At 44.8% G+C, this 18700-nt stretch overlaps 1 protein-coding gene across 6 annotated transcripts in view; it reads right to left on the bottom strand.

Annotated features, from left to right (window-relative positions):
* Positions 1 to 18700, bottom strand: part of nAChRa3 (nicotinic acetylcholine receptor alpha3 subunit) — a 134132-nt gene that overhangs the window by 9054 nt on the left and 106378 nt on the right. For all 6 annotated transcript variants that reach the window (XM_076367708.1, XM_076367710.1, XM_076367709.1 and 3 more), the window contains 6 exons: positions 10741 to 10880; positions 10544 to 10588; positions 7247 to 7356; positions 6257 to 6437; positions 3314 to 3429; positions 1931 to 2099 (listed from right to left, as the gene is read on the bottom strand). In XM_076367708.1, the coding sequence (XP_076223823.1) occupies positions 1931 to 2099; positions 3314 to 3429; positions 6257 to 6437; positions 7247 to 7356; positions 10544 to 10588; positions 10741 to 10880 (761 nt within the window). The remainder of the gene's footprint in view (positions 1 to 1930; positions 2100 to 3313; positions 3430 to 6256; positions 6438 to 7246; positions 7357 to 10543; positions 10589 to 10740; positions 10881 to 18700) is intronic.

An 18700-nucleotide genomic window follows, 5' to 3' on the forward strand; every position in this document is an offset into this window, starting at 1 on the left:
AAGGTCTAATAATTTTAGGGTAGTTTCTTTAAGATTCATTGAAATACTTATTATTATAACTGGTGCAATATTGGAGCCTATGGAGTTCGAAGGGTTATGGGAACACAGTTAATTAAAACTGAATGATTAACACGTTGAGTGCCGTGGGGTCACCGGTGACGCCGAACTAAATCGATTACTATAGTTCCCTCAATTAAACGATTATTTGAATGTTTCGATATTATAAATAATGCATAAGATAAACGCTTATAATATATTAGTATTATAAATATTAATACCTGATGCGGTGATGTTCAATTAGATGTTCAATCAAATTTGATGTATCTTTTCCATTTTGTGTATTTTGTTCTGTGGAATCGTGCGGCGTTCAACGTGTTAATAATAAAACAAGGTAGTGCTCGCAATAGACTCGCGTATAGTCTCTTCATACTCCCATACTGCCCTGAACTTCACGCACTTTTAACGTTCACACCTGATCACTTTCTTTCTTCCACACAACCTACATAATTCCACATAACTTTATAACCTTGTAACTTCTCACTTGCACTCTGTCGCTTGCATCCGTAACTGCACAGCATTCGGTCACTGTAGGGTCACTCACGTTAACCAAGTCGGCCTGCGGCTCAAAGGTGAAGAGGGGCAAGGGGTGACGTCCACTCGCGGCGCTCGACCCGATAGTTATGGCGGCTCAGTGTCGGCACGCCTTTCTTATTGGCCGAGCCGCCCCTCCCTACCTCTCTTCACTTTTGAGTCACTGGTCTACCAATTCTTTCAGCGATGAATTCTTGATTTTTTCTCATAAACACGTAACTCTTCTTTGTTTCGCTTTGACCTTTCATTAACCCTTTGCGGTCCGAGGTGCCCTTGGTTTCTCAGTTTGAGGTTCACGTTAGTTCATTCGATTACAGCTTAATAGGACGCTCTATTTATTTATTCAAGAATACTCGGGAGTCATTGAAATGTTACCTTTAAATGGTACAATTGTGATGTTCATTATAACAGTTTATTCCATTGTTTTATTTGAATTCGTTGTGATAAACCGATAATAGAAGTTCACGATTACCAAACGCACGGTGCGCGAGTCTTTTCGGCTGGCTACTCATTACCGTCGTATACCCGGTGTGCGTAATTCGCGTCGGACGGGTCAAGGGACAGAGTTGCTCCCCGAAGGTCGATAAGACACCGTTCGTGCACGTTCTCCATTTTTAAGGGACGAACGGAGTCTCCGAAGATTGAGACGACCGCGCGCGCCGATGTAAATTGTTAATTCTCAAGGTGCAGTATGACCCGCGCCCATGCGACCGTGCCGTTGTAAATTCCCGCGTTTAAGGGATGGGACAACCCGCGAAGATTAGTGGACGATAAATAACTGTAGTCTCCGGTTAGTCGTAATGTTCCGGCGAAGGAATTAAACGGGCTAACGAACCGTTCAAACGATTACGAACGTTTAAAGAAAAATAATGAAGCGGTTAACGCGTTGAATGCCATGGAGGTCACCGGTGACCCAACCAAATCGAATTACTATAGTTCACTCAATTAAACCATGATTATTCGAAGACATTTCTATATTATAAATAATGCTAACTAATGTGGTGACATTCAGCTAGATGAATCTGCAATAATAACAATTTATTATGCAATGTATTATGCAATGTATTTTGTACCATGAAATTGTGCGGCATTCAACGTGTTAACGGGGATTCTCTCGGGACATAGCATTTCTATAGTTCCTATAGGAAAAGATGGAAATATTTGATTTCATGGTGGTCACAGATATTATTCGTGCATGAAAATATGTATTATATGCTTGTAGACAAACGGTTGTCGCGCTGAAATATATCTTATCGATGCAACGATCGATTCGCGATCGATAAGAAATTGAATGTTTCTTATTACACGACCGATAATGTTGAATTCAGTGGAAACTCACCTTCTCGCCACTGTCGCTTGGCAGGTAGAAGACCAACACCGTGAGAAACGAGATACCCATGCACGGTATTATAAGGTTGACGGTGTAAAATAGAGTCTTCCGTCTCATGGTGATGTTGAACGTGATGTCGAGGTAAGGCTCGTCGCAGCACGTGTAAAATTTTTCATTTCTGAAAAATGAAGCACGGCGGAACGGTTCCTGAACGGTCTGCGCGAATCGTTGGTTTAACCCCTTGCGGCACTATTCACTTTCGTGACTGAGCTCGGGTATCATTTTACTATCGACAATTTGGAAGAAATGCAAAATTTTCCATTCTACTTCAAGTGGAAATTTTATTTGGAGGTGATACATTGATAACAGCAAAATAGTTTGCTTTGGACATTGGATGTTAAAATTGGTCTAGAAATCTTCATCACGAGTCTCACTCGTTAAGGGGTTAATGATTTCTTCGTGAACTGTGAACGATCTAGCGACTTTGTTTTTAATAATTTATTGAAAATAAGAGAAAATTTTAGTCTTGTTCTACGTCAACGTGTGCTCTAAGGTATACTCGTCGATAACAGAAAAATAGGTTGTAATTTGCATTCAGACGAATTGAATAATATTTATGTTTGTTAAATTCTATTTGAAATCTTCGCCACAAGGGGTTAACGTCTGCGCGACCAGCGTTCGTTTCACCGGCAATCTCCGTAGAATCTTATAAAATGAAAATCCAGTTCGAGGAGGGACAACACTCGCCAACTATCCGCCGGTTACGCGACGCGTTACGACGTTGGAATAAAACACGCGCGGAACCACGTGAATTTTCATTATGCAAAACACAAAACGTCCAGCGTTGAAAATACGTGACGCTGGCCGCGAGCGCGTTGAAATTCAGTTTACCGCTGTCCGCGCGCGTCCGCTCGCACGCGAGTTTACGAACATTCGTCGAAACGCGGAGCCTGTCTCGCTAATTTCATTACATTTACGTCCTTCTTCTTCTTCTTCTGCTTCTTTCTTTGTTAACAAGCCCGATCCGATGAAAAATACGCCGCGGAAACGAGGAGACGAAGCGCGGCAAAGAGTCAAGTAATTACATTTCTCATAAACTTCATTACGATAATGGTGTGTTTGTTGGGCCACGGGAGAAGAAGCAAATTTACACTTTCCTCGAGGAATTACGATCACATGCTTTTCTTTACCCTCGAATGTTCCCGGTAAATTAAGAATCAAGTGGGACTTCGTTTTGAATGTACCGACTTTGTAAATTGCTGAGAAAAACTGAGAAACAGATTTCGACGAATTCCACGTGGCAGTTGATCGACGAATCAGTTACCGATGTATCGATTCCACGATCGCGACGTTTAAACGGATACGAATCGGTTCGAAGCTGCAGCTACTCACCTCACGGCCGGGACTTCGAGGATGTCCCACTCGACGGAAGTGTAAAACTCTGACAGATCGACGCCGATGTCGACCACGTTGCTGCCGCGGATTTCATCGATGTGCCTGAGGTCGACCTGTGGAACGCGGAAGTCTGCTGTTAACACTTAGCCAACCGAATGGGGAGAAACGATCGAACGAAACGCTCGTTTCCGTCGACACCCGGTATAAAACGAGGAATGCGGCGACCGCTCACGGGAATGTTGTCCACGCGTCGTCGCCCGCCGCGGTAAACCCATTAAGATCGTTTAATAAGAAGCGCAAGCCGATCGATCAGCTTCGCGGGACACGAATTGACATTCCGTGGAAACTGATTACGTGAGACGCTTTTAACGAAGCTTCGCGCTCCGCCCATTCGCCGCTGCTCCGGTCTATTATCCGAGAGAAGAACCGCGCGAGCGTTCTTCGAGGAGTAATTGAAAATCGAATTGCAAATAACGACGGAACGCTCGCTTCTTCGTCATCGATCTTCGGGCGGACAGGCGGTAAATAATTCCTAGCAAACAATACCTTCAAAGAATCAAATCGACGCGTCGCGGCGCGATCATTTCGGGCAATTTCGATGGAACGCTCTCGAGGTCCGACAAAATGGCGGACAACGCCGTGCATCGGATTTTAACACTTTGCACTCCAGAAGTTTGTCACCGGAAATATTCAATACTTTCTAACGCGGTACAGACGACATTTTCTTAGATTGAATTAAGAATTAAAATTGAAAAAGAAATAAAAATCTTTGTAATCAGCCTAGGTAAGATATCCCACGACCTTCCATCGCGAAGTTGCAGGAGTTCGAAGATCCACAACTTTCCTACTGCGATTTAGCGATTTTTCAACTTCGCGGGGCAGTCTGGAAGAAGAAAACGCTCGATTCGAACCGGAAACGACAGGGCGACGTGTACTTTCGTCGACTCGTTCGAAATCTTCGCGCGGTACGACGTGATAAGACAAAGGGTTAACGAGAGTTCGATTAAACGGAGGAATTGCGGTTGTTATCGGCGCGCGGATGTAAACAGCGAGTCCGCGGCCGCGATAACGCGATCGTTAAACGTTACACCGGCACCGTACGTTCCCGTTGCATTACAGTTCGGCGTTTTAGCGACCGGTTAACCAGATCGGCGGCGGCGAATTCGTCGGCACCGTCGCCCGGTGGAAACGTTTCCGCTGATTCCGAGTTAATGGTATTTATAACGTTCGACCGACCTGTTCCCCGTTGCGGCGAAACATTGTTGTTATTTAGGAATTTACCGGCGGTAATTAGAATACAATGAAATCGACCGTTCCCGACGAGACACCGTAGCGACTCGCGCGCCGCTCATCTCTGCGGCCTGGACTTAATCGATATATAAACCTCCGGGTTCAATTGGCAGAATTTACGAGCGCGATCTCGCTCGTCGCGCGGAACGTCCTATTAAAATCGCGAACGAGATCGTTCGAGAACCACGATCGGATCGACGTCTCTATCGAGGAAGCTGCGCGATTCTTTTCGAATTTCTTGTAATTAATCGGTTTCTTTATTGAGAGTTACGATGTCCAATTATCTCAATTATTATTAAAAGAAATGCTTTCAGTTTCATTTAGAGCAAACAGAAATAGCACGCGGAATTCCGATGGAAAGGACCGGTCCGCGTTAAAGCGGCGATCGCGCGATAATTATCGACGAGGAAATTGACAGCGACGAATTAACATCGATTACACGGTTCGAGGAAACGTCAGGCCGTATCGCGGCGGCGGAGTTATCTTTGATCCACTCGTGGCTAACGGCATGCCACTCGATGCTCCTGATATTTGCGTCCATTTCTGCCCGTTAAGCCCGGGCTAACGAGATTACCCCCGTTAAACTGCCCTGGAATCCTTGATTACTCCTCCGAGACAACGATCGGAGTCAAGACGACCGATACCGCCTCCCGATCGCACGATAAAACCCCCGAAGACCGCCGATCCGAACACGTAAATACGCGAGATTCCCTTCTCCGAGGGAATGTCCTCTTTTCCGAGGACCGTTTCGCGCGTTCGACTGCCCGGCAATACCCGTGCTCGCTTCGGAATCGATCAAAAATGAATCGACGCGGAGCTTTTCCCTGTCTCCTGCTTTGATCGCGGGAAATTTGTGGATTAACGCGTTAACTGCCATCACCGATGACCGGAGCTTCCAAATTACTTGAGAATAATTACAATTTGTCAGATAACTAACGCCGAATGGAAATATTTCGTAGCGTAAATTACTAGCAAAATAAGTAACTGTTCCTCTTTATCTTTGCTACGGAAGAATGAGAGACAGAAAACTCTGAAGGTTTTTGTGGCAGTCGACGTGGTAACTCCTTGCTCTATGGTTTATTTCCCAACTGTGATCGATGCGACTTCATCGCTAATAATCGTTGAAAATAGAGAAATAGGCATGTTCCATATCTACGTTAGTTATAGAATATAATCATTGATGACAAAAGAATAATATCTAATTATAGTTGAAAGTAATTGAGTAGTATTTGTTAAATTTTACTTATCTCACGTTATTGTAAGCAAGAGGTTAACTATTCGTAGTTATACAGAATTACATGGAACACAAAATCCAAGGTTTCTATATTGACAAACAATAGAAATGTTCAACGAATTCTAGTTCCCGATCGAATAACGAATTCTTAACGACTATCTCCGACTGCGAGAACATTTCCTCTAAGAATAATGGAAGAAACGTTTAGGTTTAGATCCTCTCAAGACCAAAGAGCAATTGTCCCCTTCTAATTTCTACTTAGCAACTTCCACTTTTCGGGAGCAGAAGTTTCGCTTTTACTTTCGACTCGTTCCTCCGCAGAGTTTCGACTGTCCGGAACGGTGGGTTCCACACGAGCGCGGAATCGAGAATCGATAACGAGCAAGTTGTCGGACAAACAGCGGAGCGTAAGTTACCTGGAAGCCATCGTAAGTCCACGAGCCGAACTTCATGACGCACGTTTGCTCGTCGAACGGAAAATATTCGACGTCGATCTCGCAGGAAGACTTGTATATCGCCGGTGGCTTCCATTCGACCCTGCCTGTGTAATTTAGCGTCGCTTTCGTGGCCAGCGTCACCTCGAAATTACCGTCGGCACTGGAACAGAACGGACAAAGATCGGTTACATCGCCGATCGCGATCCGCGCGATCTACAGAGACTAACGGAGAGTCCAGTTTTCGAATCGCGAGTAGCTGATTTAGAATTAGAAGCAACGTTTCGATTGTCTTATCCGATCTCGATCTCTCCGTTAATATCCTCTCAATTAGATGGGAGTAAAAATAAAGCGGCTCGCGACGCGCCATGAAACGAGAAACGAAAAACTCGGCGATAAGTTATTCATTGGAATATTTCATTAACCAACACGGATACGATCGTATTAATATTTTTGGCGCACGTTAATGGGCAATTAAATTTTATGGGATCCACGGCGAATTAAGCTCCTTTATGACCGTATTTCGGTTGCCCTCGACGAGAGCAACAAAATTCGGGGATTATCGATGGCACCCGGCCAAACAGTTCTAAACGGTATCGCGAGCTACCAGAGTTCTCCCGAAAAAATCCTGTAAAATCGCGAACGCCGGATAGAACAGAGTAAATCATACCTTCCTTGGAAAGACCGCTTTGTTCCAAGTAAATTGCAATCGAAGTTTTTCGTTTCCCGTTCGTACGACGAAAGGTTAACCGTTAACTGGCGAAATGGGTTTCGCGGACTTCACGGCTGTTCTTTCGAATTTCAAGTGCATTCCTTTTATGTGTCGAATAAATGTTTTACCGTGCAAAGACATCGAACACGCCTGAAATTCGCCGGAACGGTTAACGATTTCGTGGCGAATCGTGCGACTTCCGATTCCGAGGAGAAGAAAGGTAACGAAAATGTTACAGGAAGAAGAAACGACGGTCTTACTTGTTGTACAAAACTATATCGGGCCTCCATATATGGTCGGATGGCACGTGCAGCATCTCCACGCCGCCATATTCCTTGGGATCCCATTTCAACTTGTAATCGTACCATGACTGCGAACAGAACATCGGAACCTCGATTACCCGGGAACTCGGCGTTCCTCGCGCGGCGGGAAGAGAGAAGGAAGTGGAACCAATTAAAAAATTCACTTTCCCATGAAATCTCGCTGTAACAAACTCGAAGGGGAGAACCACCCCGGGCGAATTGGGAAACATCGTGGCGAAGCAAATTAAAAATTCGCGGATACGGAAGTCCGCGGAACGCGCGATGAATTTCGTTTCCCCGCCGAAAGAGGTAGAAAAAAATGCAAAAATGGAACGAAAACTACTCCGATGGGGAATGGAATGGGGCCATTTAACCGAACATTGAAAACAAAAACTAACGATAACGTAGAAGAGGGATTGGAGAAAGATCAAATTGAAATTTCACGAACGCGCTAGCTTTTGAAGGGTGCCATGAATTTTATTACGTTTATGAATGAAAAACGACGCAGAGATCCGAGAATCAACAACAGATTCTGAGGAAGTTGTGGAAAAAACAAATGTTTTACGAATTGCGCGAAGAGCAATGGATATCGTTCCGCCCTTGGAAGCGGAGGGACATTTGAAAAATACAGAAAAATGGAGAAATATTGCAATGGGAGGTGCGAGAGTCGGGAACTGAAAATTGGGAAAAAACCGAATTTTGAGGAAAATGGTGGGTATGTGTGTGAAAACTGTGACGGAATGATACGGCGCGAAAAGTTTTGATGGAAATGCACGCGGCACTGTCACCGGTCGTACGCGTGCCCCGATTATCATCTCGGCCGATTCCGCTCTTTCAGCGTTTTCCGCGGCGGATTGTTTCCGTTGGTCGGCGCGTCGCCATCGCGCCGGCATCGCGCCGCCATCGCGCCGTCACCGCGCCGGGTCCATTTTGTTCGCGGCGTTCAACGGTTTTGACGGGCCGTCGGGGATCAGATTTCCACGGGAATTCGTTCGAATCGCCGGAGGAACGACGGACCCTCGGATTAACGCGATCGTTTTGACCCAGCGACATTCGTGTAACTTCTTGTTTGGTCGTTTACCGAGTGGGTTTATTCGTAATATCCATAGCTATCGCCATGCGTAACACATAGAGTTTCGAAATGGATAAGAAAAATGAGGGAATAATACGCGAATGAATTTGATGAATGAATTAACCCTCTATAGGTCGAATTTTCGTTCACGATTGTAACAAAATCTATGTAATACAAAATTAATAAATACCCACATACGAATACGAATTAACAGTATATTCAATAGTTTCAATAATTTAGTAGTACAGCACCAATCGAGTGCAAAGGGTTAATTAGCGATCGTCGATGTTTCCGTGTAACGGGAATCTTTTGCGACTGAGGTCCACGCGCGCGGCGCGACGCGTTTATTTCGCGTGAGAAATTGCTTTTTAGCGAAGTACAACATCGAGCCACGCTAACGGGAATGTCGATCGGTTTAGAAACACAGTGTGTAATGCAATCATGCCGGTCAATTTCCTTTAATTGATTCTATTCCTGGTCCGATAAAGCGCACTCAAACGCAATCGAGGGGATTCGCGACGGTATTTGCCGACCATTAATCTATCAGGCAGCGTCACAGGTTAACGGCCATAAGTACATAACGACGGGGACCGATATCAAACGTTTCGGATGTTCGACGGAAAGCTGAGGCACACCGTCGCCCGCATATATTAAAGAAATCCGTCGTGAGACCGACAGACAGCCGAACGTTTACACGAATTCGCGCTTTCAATTTGGAAAGCAAACGGAAGCGTACCTCTCGCCGTTTCGAGGATTTATCGGGCGAAATGAAATTTCAACGGAACGGATCTACGATTCGATCGGTAAGTTGCTTTCCATTAGAATCGTAGAATTAGAAAGTTCGTTACAAGAATGTAAAAATACTCGTCGGACGCCGTTAACCCACTGCGCTTTTAGTTTTAACACTAGAACTACCGAGCATTTAACGACTAATATGCAATTCCTATAAAAATTGTAACAATAATTTTCAGTTTCTTCAGACATTCATTATAGTACTGATACGAAACTATTTATTTTCAAAATCATTTCGAATATTCAATGCTTCGAAGATATCAATAATTGCTAAACAAAATCGAAACTAGTCATTTTGAACCGGTAGTTCTACTGTTAAAATCGTGCCCAGAAAGGCAGTATTTTTTAATTCGTTAACTTATTCAGGTCACGAAAAATCATATAGAAAATCAACTAACATTATCCAAACTATTACGTCATTTTCGTTCAATGCATTACCGAATAAACAAATAAATGCGTTAGTACAGTCCGCAAAACGGACGGCTGCAGCCGTCGTTCGCGAACAATGGGCTAAACGGTTAACGTTTCCGTGTACAGGGTGTCGCAGAATTGTTCTTCCGGCAATGCGGCAAATCCAGTTCGCGCGGGGCAAGTTCAACGGCTCCGCCGCGCCGTCGGTAATTTAATTCGGGCACGAGGATTTCCACGGTTTGCGTGAAATATCGATGGAAGAAAAAAAGCCGGAAGGCGCGGGGAGCGGCGCGGGGACGGGGCAGAATGCGGAGAGAGACGGTCGCGAATCTGTCTTACGTAATCCTGCACTCGAAAGTGGGTTGCACGGTTCACCGGACTTATTTTGCGAGCCTCGAGTGGAAGCTTCTGGCCGATTTTCGCTTCTACCGACTGCGACGCGCCCGTCCGCGTGTTTATACTGGGTGTCCCCGTGATCGCGGCGATCGCGAACGGAAACGGGTCGATTCATCGCGCTACGCCGAACACAAAAATCTAGAAATTTCTCTTTCGAGAACCTTCGCGGAGCTGGGGAAGTAAATCCCGCTCGAGCGTGAACAATACCGTGGAGGTGGAATTCCGTTATAAATCGGGAATGATCGAATCGATGACGGCGTCGATGACGATATCAACGAAGAAACACGATTGTGATTCCGAAAAATAATGAATTGAATTCACGGATCAAAAAACGACTATTTTGCTGTTATCAATGTATCATCTTCAAACAAAATTTCCACTTGAAGTACGGACAATTTTGCATTTCTTCCGAATTGTCGATGGTAAAATGGTACACGAGCTTAGTGGCGAGAGTAAATACGCCAAGGGGTTAAATCGGAAGGCGTGGAAGGTGTCTTGGACGTCAGCCAGGGGTTGGAGGAGGTTGAAAAAATCAAAAGAAGGGAAAAGGCGCGTTCAGGACCGGCGTACGATGCGGGGCTCACCTGCTCGACCCACAGGTTAGTCGTCATGATTTGATTCTTCAGGTTCTGCAAAGAAACGCAATGGTTACGGGGGGAGCGTGTGCTGTTTTCGCGGGCGAAGTTAATCGCCGCGTCGGTTTCGAACACGAATACGCTTCTTCTCTCGAAGAGGATTGAACTCGTGATCGCCGGCACGCGGCTCTAATATCGACACTCACTACATCGATCAACTGGGAGAGTTTGAGCTTGATTTTAACGGTGAGGGCGTCTGTGACGTTGACCACTGGACGAACCAGCTTGTTGTAATTCGACAGGAGGTCGTCGTACAGTCGCTTGGCGTCTGGATTTCCTGAGCATCCTGCAACACACGGAGATTACCACGATTACTAATACAGCGATCCCGGACGAACCTCCAAGTTTAATTTTCTAAACGCAGTCACACTATTTCCCAAATATCCCGGCGCCGGTCCGTCGCAATACGACCCGGTCGCCCTTACGCACGCACAACAAACCATTCATCCTACGATACTTTAACCTACGCTAAATAATTCTAGATACTACGCTAATTCATCTCGGTTCGATTCGTTCGCTCGACGCAACAATCGTTCACGGAAACGATAAATCACCGTTTCGACCGATTCTTCCCGAACAAAGACATCGAACATCCATCGCATTCGCGCGAACATTCAGAAAAATAAATTTCTCGCGGAATCGACTATTAGCACTAAAATATTCGTTGATTGCCAGTGGAAAGTTGAAAGCTTCCGTGAAAAATTTCAGAGGATAGTAAACTATTCGGAATCGGCGCGGAGGCGTCTCCCGCGGGATCTCGAGTTGCTCGCGACCTCGAAATCGGACAGAGCAGACGCGTCGTAGGAGGTGCACGGTTTATCCACCGATTGGCTGTGCACCCGGATGTTTATGAAAGTTAGGGACGACGAGTTCGGGAAGTATGCGAGCGAAAGTTCGGAATGACAAGCGGCTCGACTTGTCCCCGTTGCCTTCGAAATAAGGGACATTGTTTCCGAAGGATCTCGCGCAGTTCCCAACTCGAGACGGATGTCTTCTGATAAGAGGATCGCGTCCGACCGCACGCCGCTTACCATCGAGTCGTATTAAACAATACCGATGGGAGAAAGACGATCTTCGGATGCCTTCGTTACCAACTAAGCGACACGAGATCGTTAACGAACGATCGAACCTAGCCAACGAAACTTTAAGCAACCGCAACGATTACAATCTTAACCCTTTGTACTCGGAAGTTTTTCACTAGAAATATTCTAACATTTTCTGACGAGACGAAATCGATATTTTGTGAACGTCGACGAGACATCATGTACAGTGAGGAACTAAGCTGTTTTATTTGAATATTTCTCAAAATGATGGATTATGGGGAATATAATATTAACACTAGGATTACGGGCATTTATTGTACATTTCATTCTATTATTCCTAAAAGAATTATTTAGGTAATTGGGATACATGTCAGTGGAAACTGGAGACTTGATAGTAGGTAATTGGGGTACATGTCATTGTGATCGCATCAATCAAAATCGGCGTAAACATTTACAAAATAATATTTCTAAAATCCAATATCCGTCAATTTGACGCGCTCCGTGAACCTAGTGTTAAATATCAATTTTATACTGTGTGAAATCAAGTGAGAGTCACCTCTCATCTGAGTTTTTCTACGTTTAGCGATATAAGTTGGCCTCTGTGAAAATTGCCATCGCAATTCAGTTTCCCGAAAATTAGCCGGTACGCAACGTGTTGAAAGCGAGCGGCTGATCAATCGGTATTGTCGTCCGCGCGCGTATTCGCGTATCGCGAGTCGATCGAGCGGCGCGGGAGCAATTATTACCGATTAAAGTCCAGACGGGTACGCGGCGCGGCCGGGTTATAGGGCTCGGTGATCTCTGGTCAACGTTTTTCATTAATCTCGTAATAGATTTCGCTTGGCACGGCGGCCCGGGGTTATTATTTATCGCTTCCGAACGTTATATTATCGGTGTTTTACGAGCTTCCTGGAGCGATATCAGGGTGGTTCATAATACGGTCGACCGTGTACGGGGCAACGCCGGCGACGATTTCAATTTTGAAGCGGTGCCAGGGGATCGCTGCGACACACCTTGCGCCGCGCGCGCAACGTCTCTATCGCCTCTATCGCCTCTATCGGCGACGCGTGCCCGCGGGAAGACGCGGGACGCCTCGCGTCGCGTCTCTCTTTTGCGGCGTACGGCATCGATCATCGGGGACGCGACGCGTTCGCTCGGTGCCTGGACTTAACGCGTTGAACGTCGGCTAAATTTCAGCTACTAAAAACGCGAGCGTTAAACGGAAATTTCTAACTTACGGAATTAGGAGAATCGACAGACACGAACAGATCTAATGTAAGGGTAAGAATAATTAGGAACGAAGTGAAAGAATTGTTCGAAGACTAGGTACAAGTATAGATATCGCGGAGTTCGTTCACTGGAGAATTAAATTGAAAATAATAATGGTATACCGGCGCTCGTAAAAGTTGCAGCAAGGAAATGCATAGCGACGAGGCTGGCATTGATATTACGGCTCGCGGGAATATTAAATATTCATTAAGCGACCGGGTCCGTGCTTCTCCTTTCGTAATCATTGTTATATATTTCCATTCGCCTCGCTTACTCTTGATACCAGAACTCCGGACACGAGTAGAAACAAAAGAGGGACAGATATAAGCAGAGAATCTGCGTGTTCGATTAATGTACGCAACGGTGTGCAAGAGATCGTCGAAACCCCATGAAGATCCGCATCAAGGATCAAAACGGACGTAGAAATGGAAAATTTCTGCAACTAATTCTTATGGTATCCTTCGATTTTTTATTTTCCTTCTCAATACAAAATTTGGATGTGTGGAAGATCTAATAATTTTAGGGTACTTTCTTTGATTCATTGAAATATTTGACATTATAACTGGTGCGATAGTGGAGCCTACAGAGTTCAAAGGGTTAACCCTAATCGTACCACGTGTTTTTGTGACGAATCGCACGACGATGTGACTCTGTCACTTATGAGAATAAAATTTTAAAGCCCAAATTTTAAAAGTCCAAAGCAACTATTGGAAATGCAAAGAAATACTGGAAAAATTTAAGTAATTTCAAATGTCACTTAAAGTCATAGCGGTACGATTAGAGTTAAGACAGAGACGCGAGAAAATTAGAGCGATGAAGAGGAGAAGGAGGAAGACTGAAAAGATTGCAGGATGAATTTCGAATCGAAGGATAATAAAGGCTCGGTTCGGTAGGAAATCGCAGCGGATCGGCGGCGTAATGATTACCCCGTCGGACAAGCAGACGGCCATCGATTCGATCGCAATCTTCCGTGAGTAATCGGTTAACTAGCCGGAAATTACGTGCGGGCCGAGCGTGCCAGCTCGGTTTTCGAGGAAGCGGATACAACGAATCGCGAAGGCCCCCGCTCGCCGAATCTTCAGGAATGATCAGGATGCTACGCGACGTTTCAATCGTTTCCCGACACCAGGAACACGGTATGCGCCGCGCGCCGCGTTGAATGATCGATCGATCCTTAACCCCCCCACCACCCGCGGCGTTCCTCTTCCACTTCGGGAAAGAAAATCCTCCGCTGATTAGAAACGAGGAATTCCAAACGGAACACGCGGCGGATCGGTTCATCTGATAAATTATTCACGATGCTTAGATAGTGCTGGTCTTATGCACTTATAGCGTGCGACGAGATGTTTATTTCGTTGATGTGCTATTAACCCTTTGAACTCTGTAGGCTCCAATATCGCACCAGTTCTGATATTAAATATTCTAACGAATCTTAAGGAAACTACCCTGAGATTATTGGATCTTCGAAATATGCAAAGTTTATACCGAGAAGGGAATCAAAGGTCTAAATGTTATAACACTGTTAATTTTCAGTAGGACTACTGTCAACATTGGTAGGAGTTGCTGACGTATCACGGAACTATGTGGAGTGCTTATTAATACCAGTTAATACCAGTTAATGGTATTTTATATGTTTTATTTTGAAAAAGACAGGAATAGATAATTGAATAAAATACGAATAAATACAAACGATAGCTCGCAGTGTACAGGTCTTTAACGAGTGTACACTTCATTATTTGATTTTATTGGGCGCACTGAGAGATTTTTCTAAATTCCACACTTAACTGGTTAACCTACGCTAAAAATTCTAGATACTACATTGACGCTCCCTAGATTAGTCCGACGAAATCTACGTTCGGAGGAATGTTCTTAGATCGAATGAAATTCAGCTGCTTATCTTTAATTTATCGACTTCCCGGCTCGCTCGACGAACTTACCGAAGAATTCCCTTGGACAGACTGTAGCGGAATCGGCTCGGATCGCTCGGACACTAGAGTTGTACGATAAACGACAAACAAGTCGAGCGAATCGCGATGTGCTAGGAGAATTATTCCCCACAGGCCACCGACGGAGATTCCGACTGATCATCTAAGTAGTATCGACCGATTTCGAGGTAAATTAGTGAAGTGCGAATGGACCGATGCGGTAAGTAGCAGTAGCCCCCGAATGTCGGCCAATCAATGTACGCCTAATGAAGTGAGTGGTATTGTCTCGTATAGGTCGGGCCAGCCCTTATTGTATATCTCGAAAAAGCAGGCACGCTGTATCCGGTGTATCGAGTCGAAAGGTAGAGCGATTCGAATCTAATCAGATAAGTAGCGCGGGTCAACGATTGTGTGTACGGCGCGAATGATCCCTGACGTTTCCGACCGGCTAGTTTACGCCCGTAACGGTAACAACTTGGAACAGAAGCGATTACCGAAGTACATTCCGTAATGCAAGTCGGACGTTCGTTCGTCCGATGCGATTCGGGAGAACGGCTGAAGACGTTTGGAAAATATGTGGTGTTAATGGTATTTTAAATATGTTTCATTTAAAAAAAAAAAGAATATTTTGTGAAACTAAGCCGACGAGAAATCACGCGTCCATTGAGGAACAAAGCTATTTTATTTGAACATTTCTCAAAATGATGCATTATAGGAAATGTAATATTAAATATCAAATTTTATAGTTTTACTTATGAAATCAAGTGGCGAGAGTCACTCGAGTGCAAAGGGTAACTACGATACTACGAATATTTCAACCAGATACCGAAAACTAGATGAAAATCCTTGATCATCAATGTATCAAAAAAATGATAATACCATTGTCAACAACGATGAGTTCTCGACGAATATTGAACAAGTTCCCCTGCATCTGTCAATAAACATCCGACTACCCTCAAACGAACGAACCGACTCGGAAATTCGGAAATCTGCGAGGGAAAAGTCGAGGAAAGCTCGATCGCTGCTCGTAATCGATTCGATACGGCTCCGAGGGAGCCGGGCAAAGACAAAAGCCACGGACAAAGGTGCGTTTGTTATCGACAACCGTGCAGAGAGAGAGAAAGGAGGGCCGAGTAAAAATTCATTTTCGATCCGGCCGGATTTTGACGGTCGCGAGAAACGAAGAGGGAAACGAGGAGGAGGAGGAGGAGGGGGTGGGTAGGTGGGTGGGTCGCTAATGGAATCAGACAGGCACAACTTTTTCTCTCGAGCGATTACGGCCGGGCAAAAGAATCGTGAAAATGTAGGCACAGTCGGCCGATAGAGCGACGCGGCGGAATTGGTCGGCTGGGAAAGGGGGTCGGCTCGTGGAAACCGATTACACGGCTCTGTCTAAAAATTCATACCCCGCACCGAAGTATTTTTCGAGCCGCTTCCTCTCTCTTTCCGTTCCTCTCTTTTTTTCCACCGAGGCATTAACACGTCGTCAGCTGTTGCTAACATTTTCGGGGGTTGCTCCCGATCGCACCGATCGAACCTCTTTGTTTTCTCTTCTCGTGTAATCCTTTTGTTGCACCTGTCGGACAATAGAGATCGAACGGACTGTCTGACGGTGGTGGAACTGGGCTCCGCGAAGCGTATTTCGGTTGCGGTTGAACCCTTTCAGTCATGGCCTCCTCAAGGACTAAATTTGGTGTATCTACATTTTTTTGTTTGTGAATGTCATATTATCGCAATTATAGATTCTATTTGATAGTGATGTCGACCTTATCAAATTGTAACAAAATAAAAGGTTCACGTCGACGTTCATTCAATTGCAGTTTAATACGACGCTCTATTTATTTATTGAAGAATATTTGGGAGTCATTGAAATGTTACCTTTAAATGGTACGATTGTGATACTACAAATAAATATAGAAAAAATGGTTAAAAACAGCTGACGTTGCCATAAAATCGAATGTCGATTTTCGCGCGTTCCGTAAACGTAGTGTTGAAGACGCACATTCGAGTGGACTCATGGAAAAAGAATTCGTGAAATGGTTGAAGTAGACGATTCTTGTGGAGCGATGAAATTCGATGTACTAACGAGAGAGAATGTCGAATTTTGTATGCGATCTGCTTGGAAACGAGTTTGCTTGAAAAGTAAACATTCCGAAATATCTAGCTTCACGGTTGTACATTGCGTTGTGGAAATGTTAGTCGCAATTAATCGAATCTACACGGGTTTCTATAGAGGCCGATCCCTCTGTTCGGGTAGTTTGATGCCAGCGTTCGTTTCGATAACCGCGATAGAATCGAAATCGAGGGAACCGCCGGCCGGTTTTAATCGTCGCGAGTGTGGCCCGGGGAATCAAAAAGAAATACCATCGGAGCAATCAGTCGGCGAATCGACGTCCGTGAAATTGTTGCTCCGATGCGGCCGGCCCGGCCAGTTTCGCCAATAAGAACACGAGCCCCGTGTAACCGAGACGATATTGCATTTCGCGCGCGGCACGGGATTGCTCGATGAGCCGGACATATCGAGAAATATTGGCTTCCGGCGCGGGCAGACGTTTAAAAGACTCTTTATTCGCGGCTCCGTTATCCACTTATCCTGCTGTTTATTTCATGGTTTATTTCATCGTTTATTTCACGGTTTATTTCGCCGGTTATTTCATGGCGCACGGCCGCGACTCGAGGCCGATTGGACTGTTTATGGAACGCCTTTCTCGGAATTCAATCGCTGGGAAACAATGTTCGAAAGTCCCGCGGAATATGGAATTTCGAAGATGACTGCCTCGAAGATGGAAGATCTGCGGTGACTTCTTTAGCTGAATCAATGATACTTTAATTGTTCGAGAATTCCGGAGAAACTAGATATGATAATCATAGATTCGATAGAATAATTTCCAAACGTTTTAAGCTTTCTTCGAAAATTCCAAAAATTCAACTGTTCGAAACGGTGTTCGATGATACCGCCGCGGTGACTTTAGCAGAATCAACGATATTTCCATTGTTCGAGAAGAATTCCGGAGAAACTAGACATAATCATCCTCGATTCGATAGAACGACTTCCAAACGTTTTAATCTTTCTTCGAAAATTCCAAAAGTTCAACTGTTCGAAACGGTGTTCAATGATACGGTGTTCAAGAAGAGTTCTCAGACTAGAATAAGACAACGCGCAAAGGATTCTGTTCTCGAACCTGTTGCGTAAACAGAGGAGGAAACACGAAACTGGAAGATTAGCGCGGTAGATTTTCGGTCGCGAGTGAAACGGGAGAGATGCGGGAACAGAGGTTTAACTAACCAAGTAGAACACGGTGAATATGGTCAGGCGCGGAAAGTGGCCTCAAGGTAAAGACGTAAGCAGCGCGAGATCGTGTTTGCTCCGCGGCCCGAGTAGAATGGAAGGGCGCTTGAACGGACGAGTAGAAGAGCCGCGCATGGTCCGACAAGTGTAATGAGTCTGTCCGGCGAGTAGAATAGGACCGTGTCCACTTTGTTAAGGCGAGCGAGATCGCATCTGTCCGGACAAACAGTATGTAATTACTCGGCGAAATGAAAGCGACCGGTGTATACAGGGTGACGAAAAAATATCGGTTATCGGTTCACCCAAGGGAAAAACGTTTCCATTGTTATTCTACTAAAGATATCGATATACGACTCATTAACCCTTTGAACTCTGTAGGCTCCAATATTACACCAGTTATAATATTAAATTATTAGATTTTCCATACATCCAAATTTTGTACTGAGAAGGAGAATAAAAGATTGACTTTATATTTTTCATTTTCACTAGAGATACTATAAAAATTAGTTGCAGTTGCTGATAGATTACAAAACTATCTGGAATGCTAAGGGTTAAACTCTCTAGAGTTTCATATTTATTT

This window comes from Nomia melanderi, chromosome 5 (assembly GCF_051020985.1).
Source record: "Nomia melanderi isolate GNS246 chromosome 5, iyNomMela1, whole genome shotgun sequence".
Lineage (NCBI taxonomy): Eukaryota > Metazoa > Arthropoda > Insecta > Hymenoptera > Halictidae > Nomia > Nomia melanderi.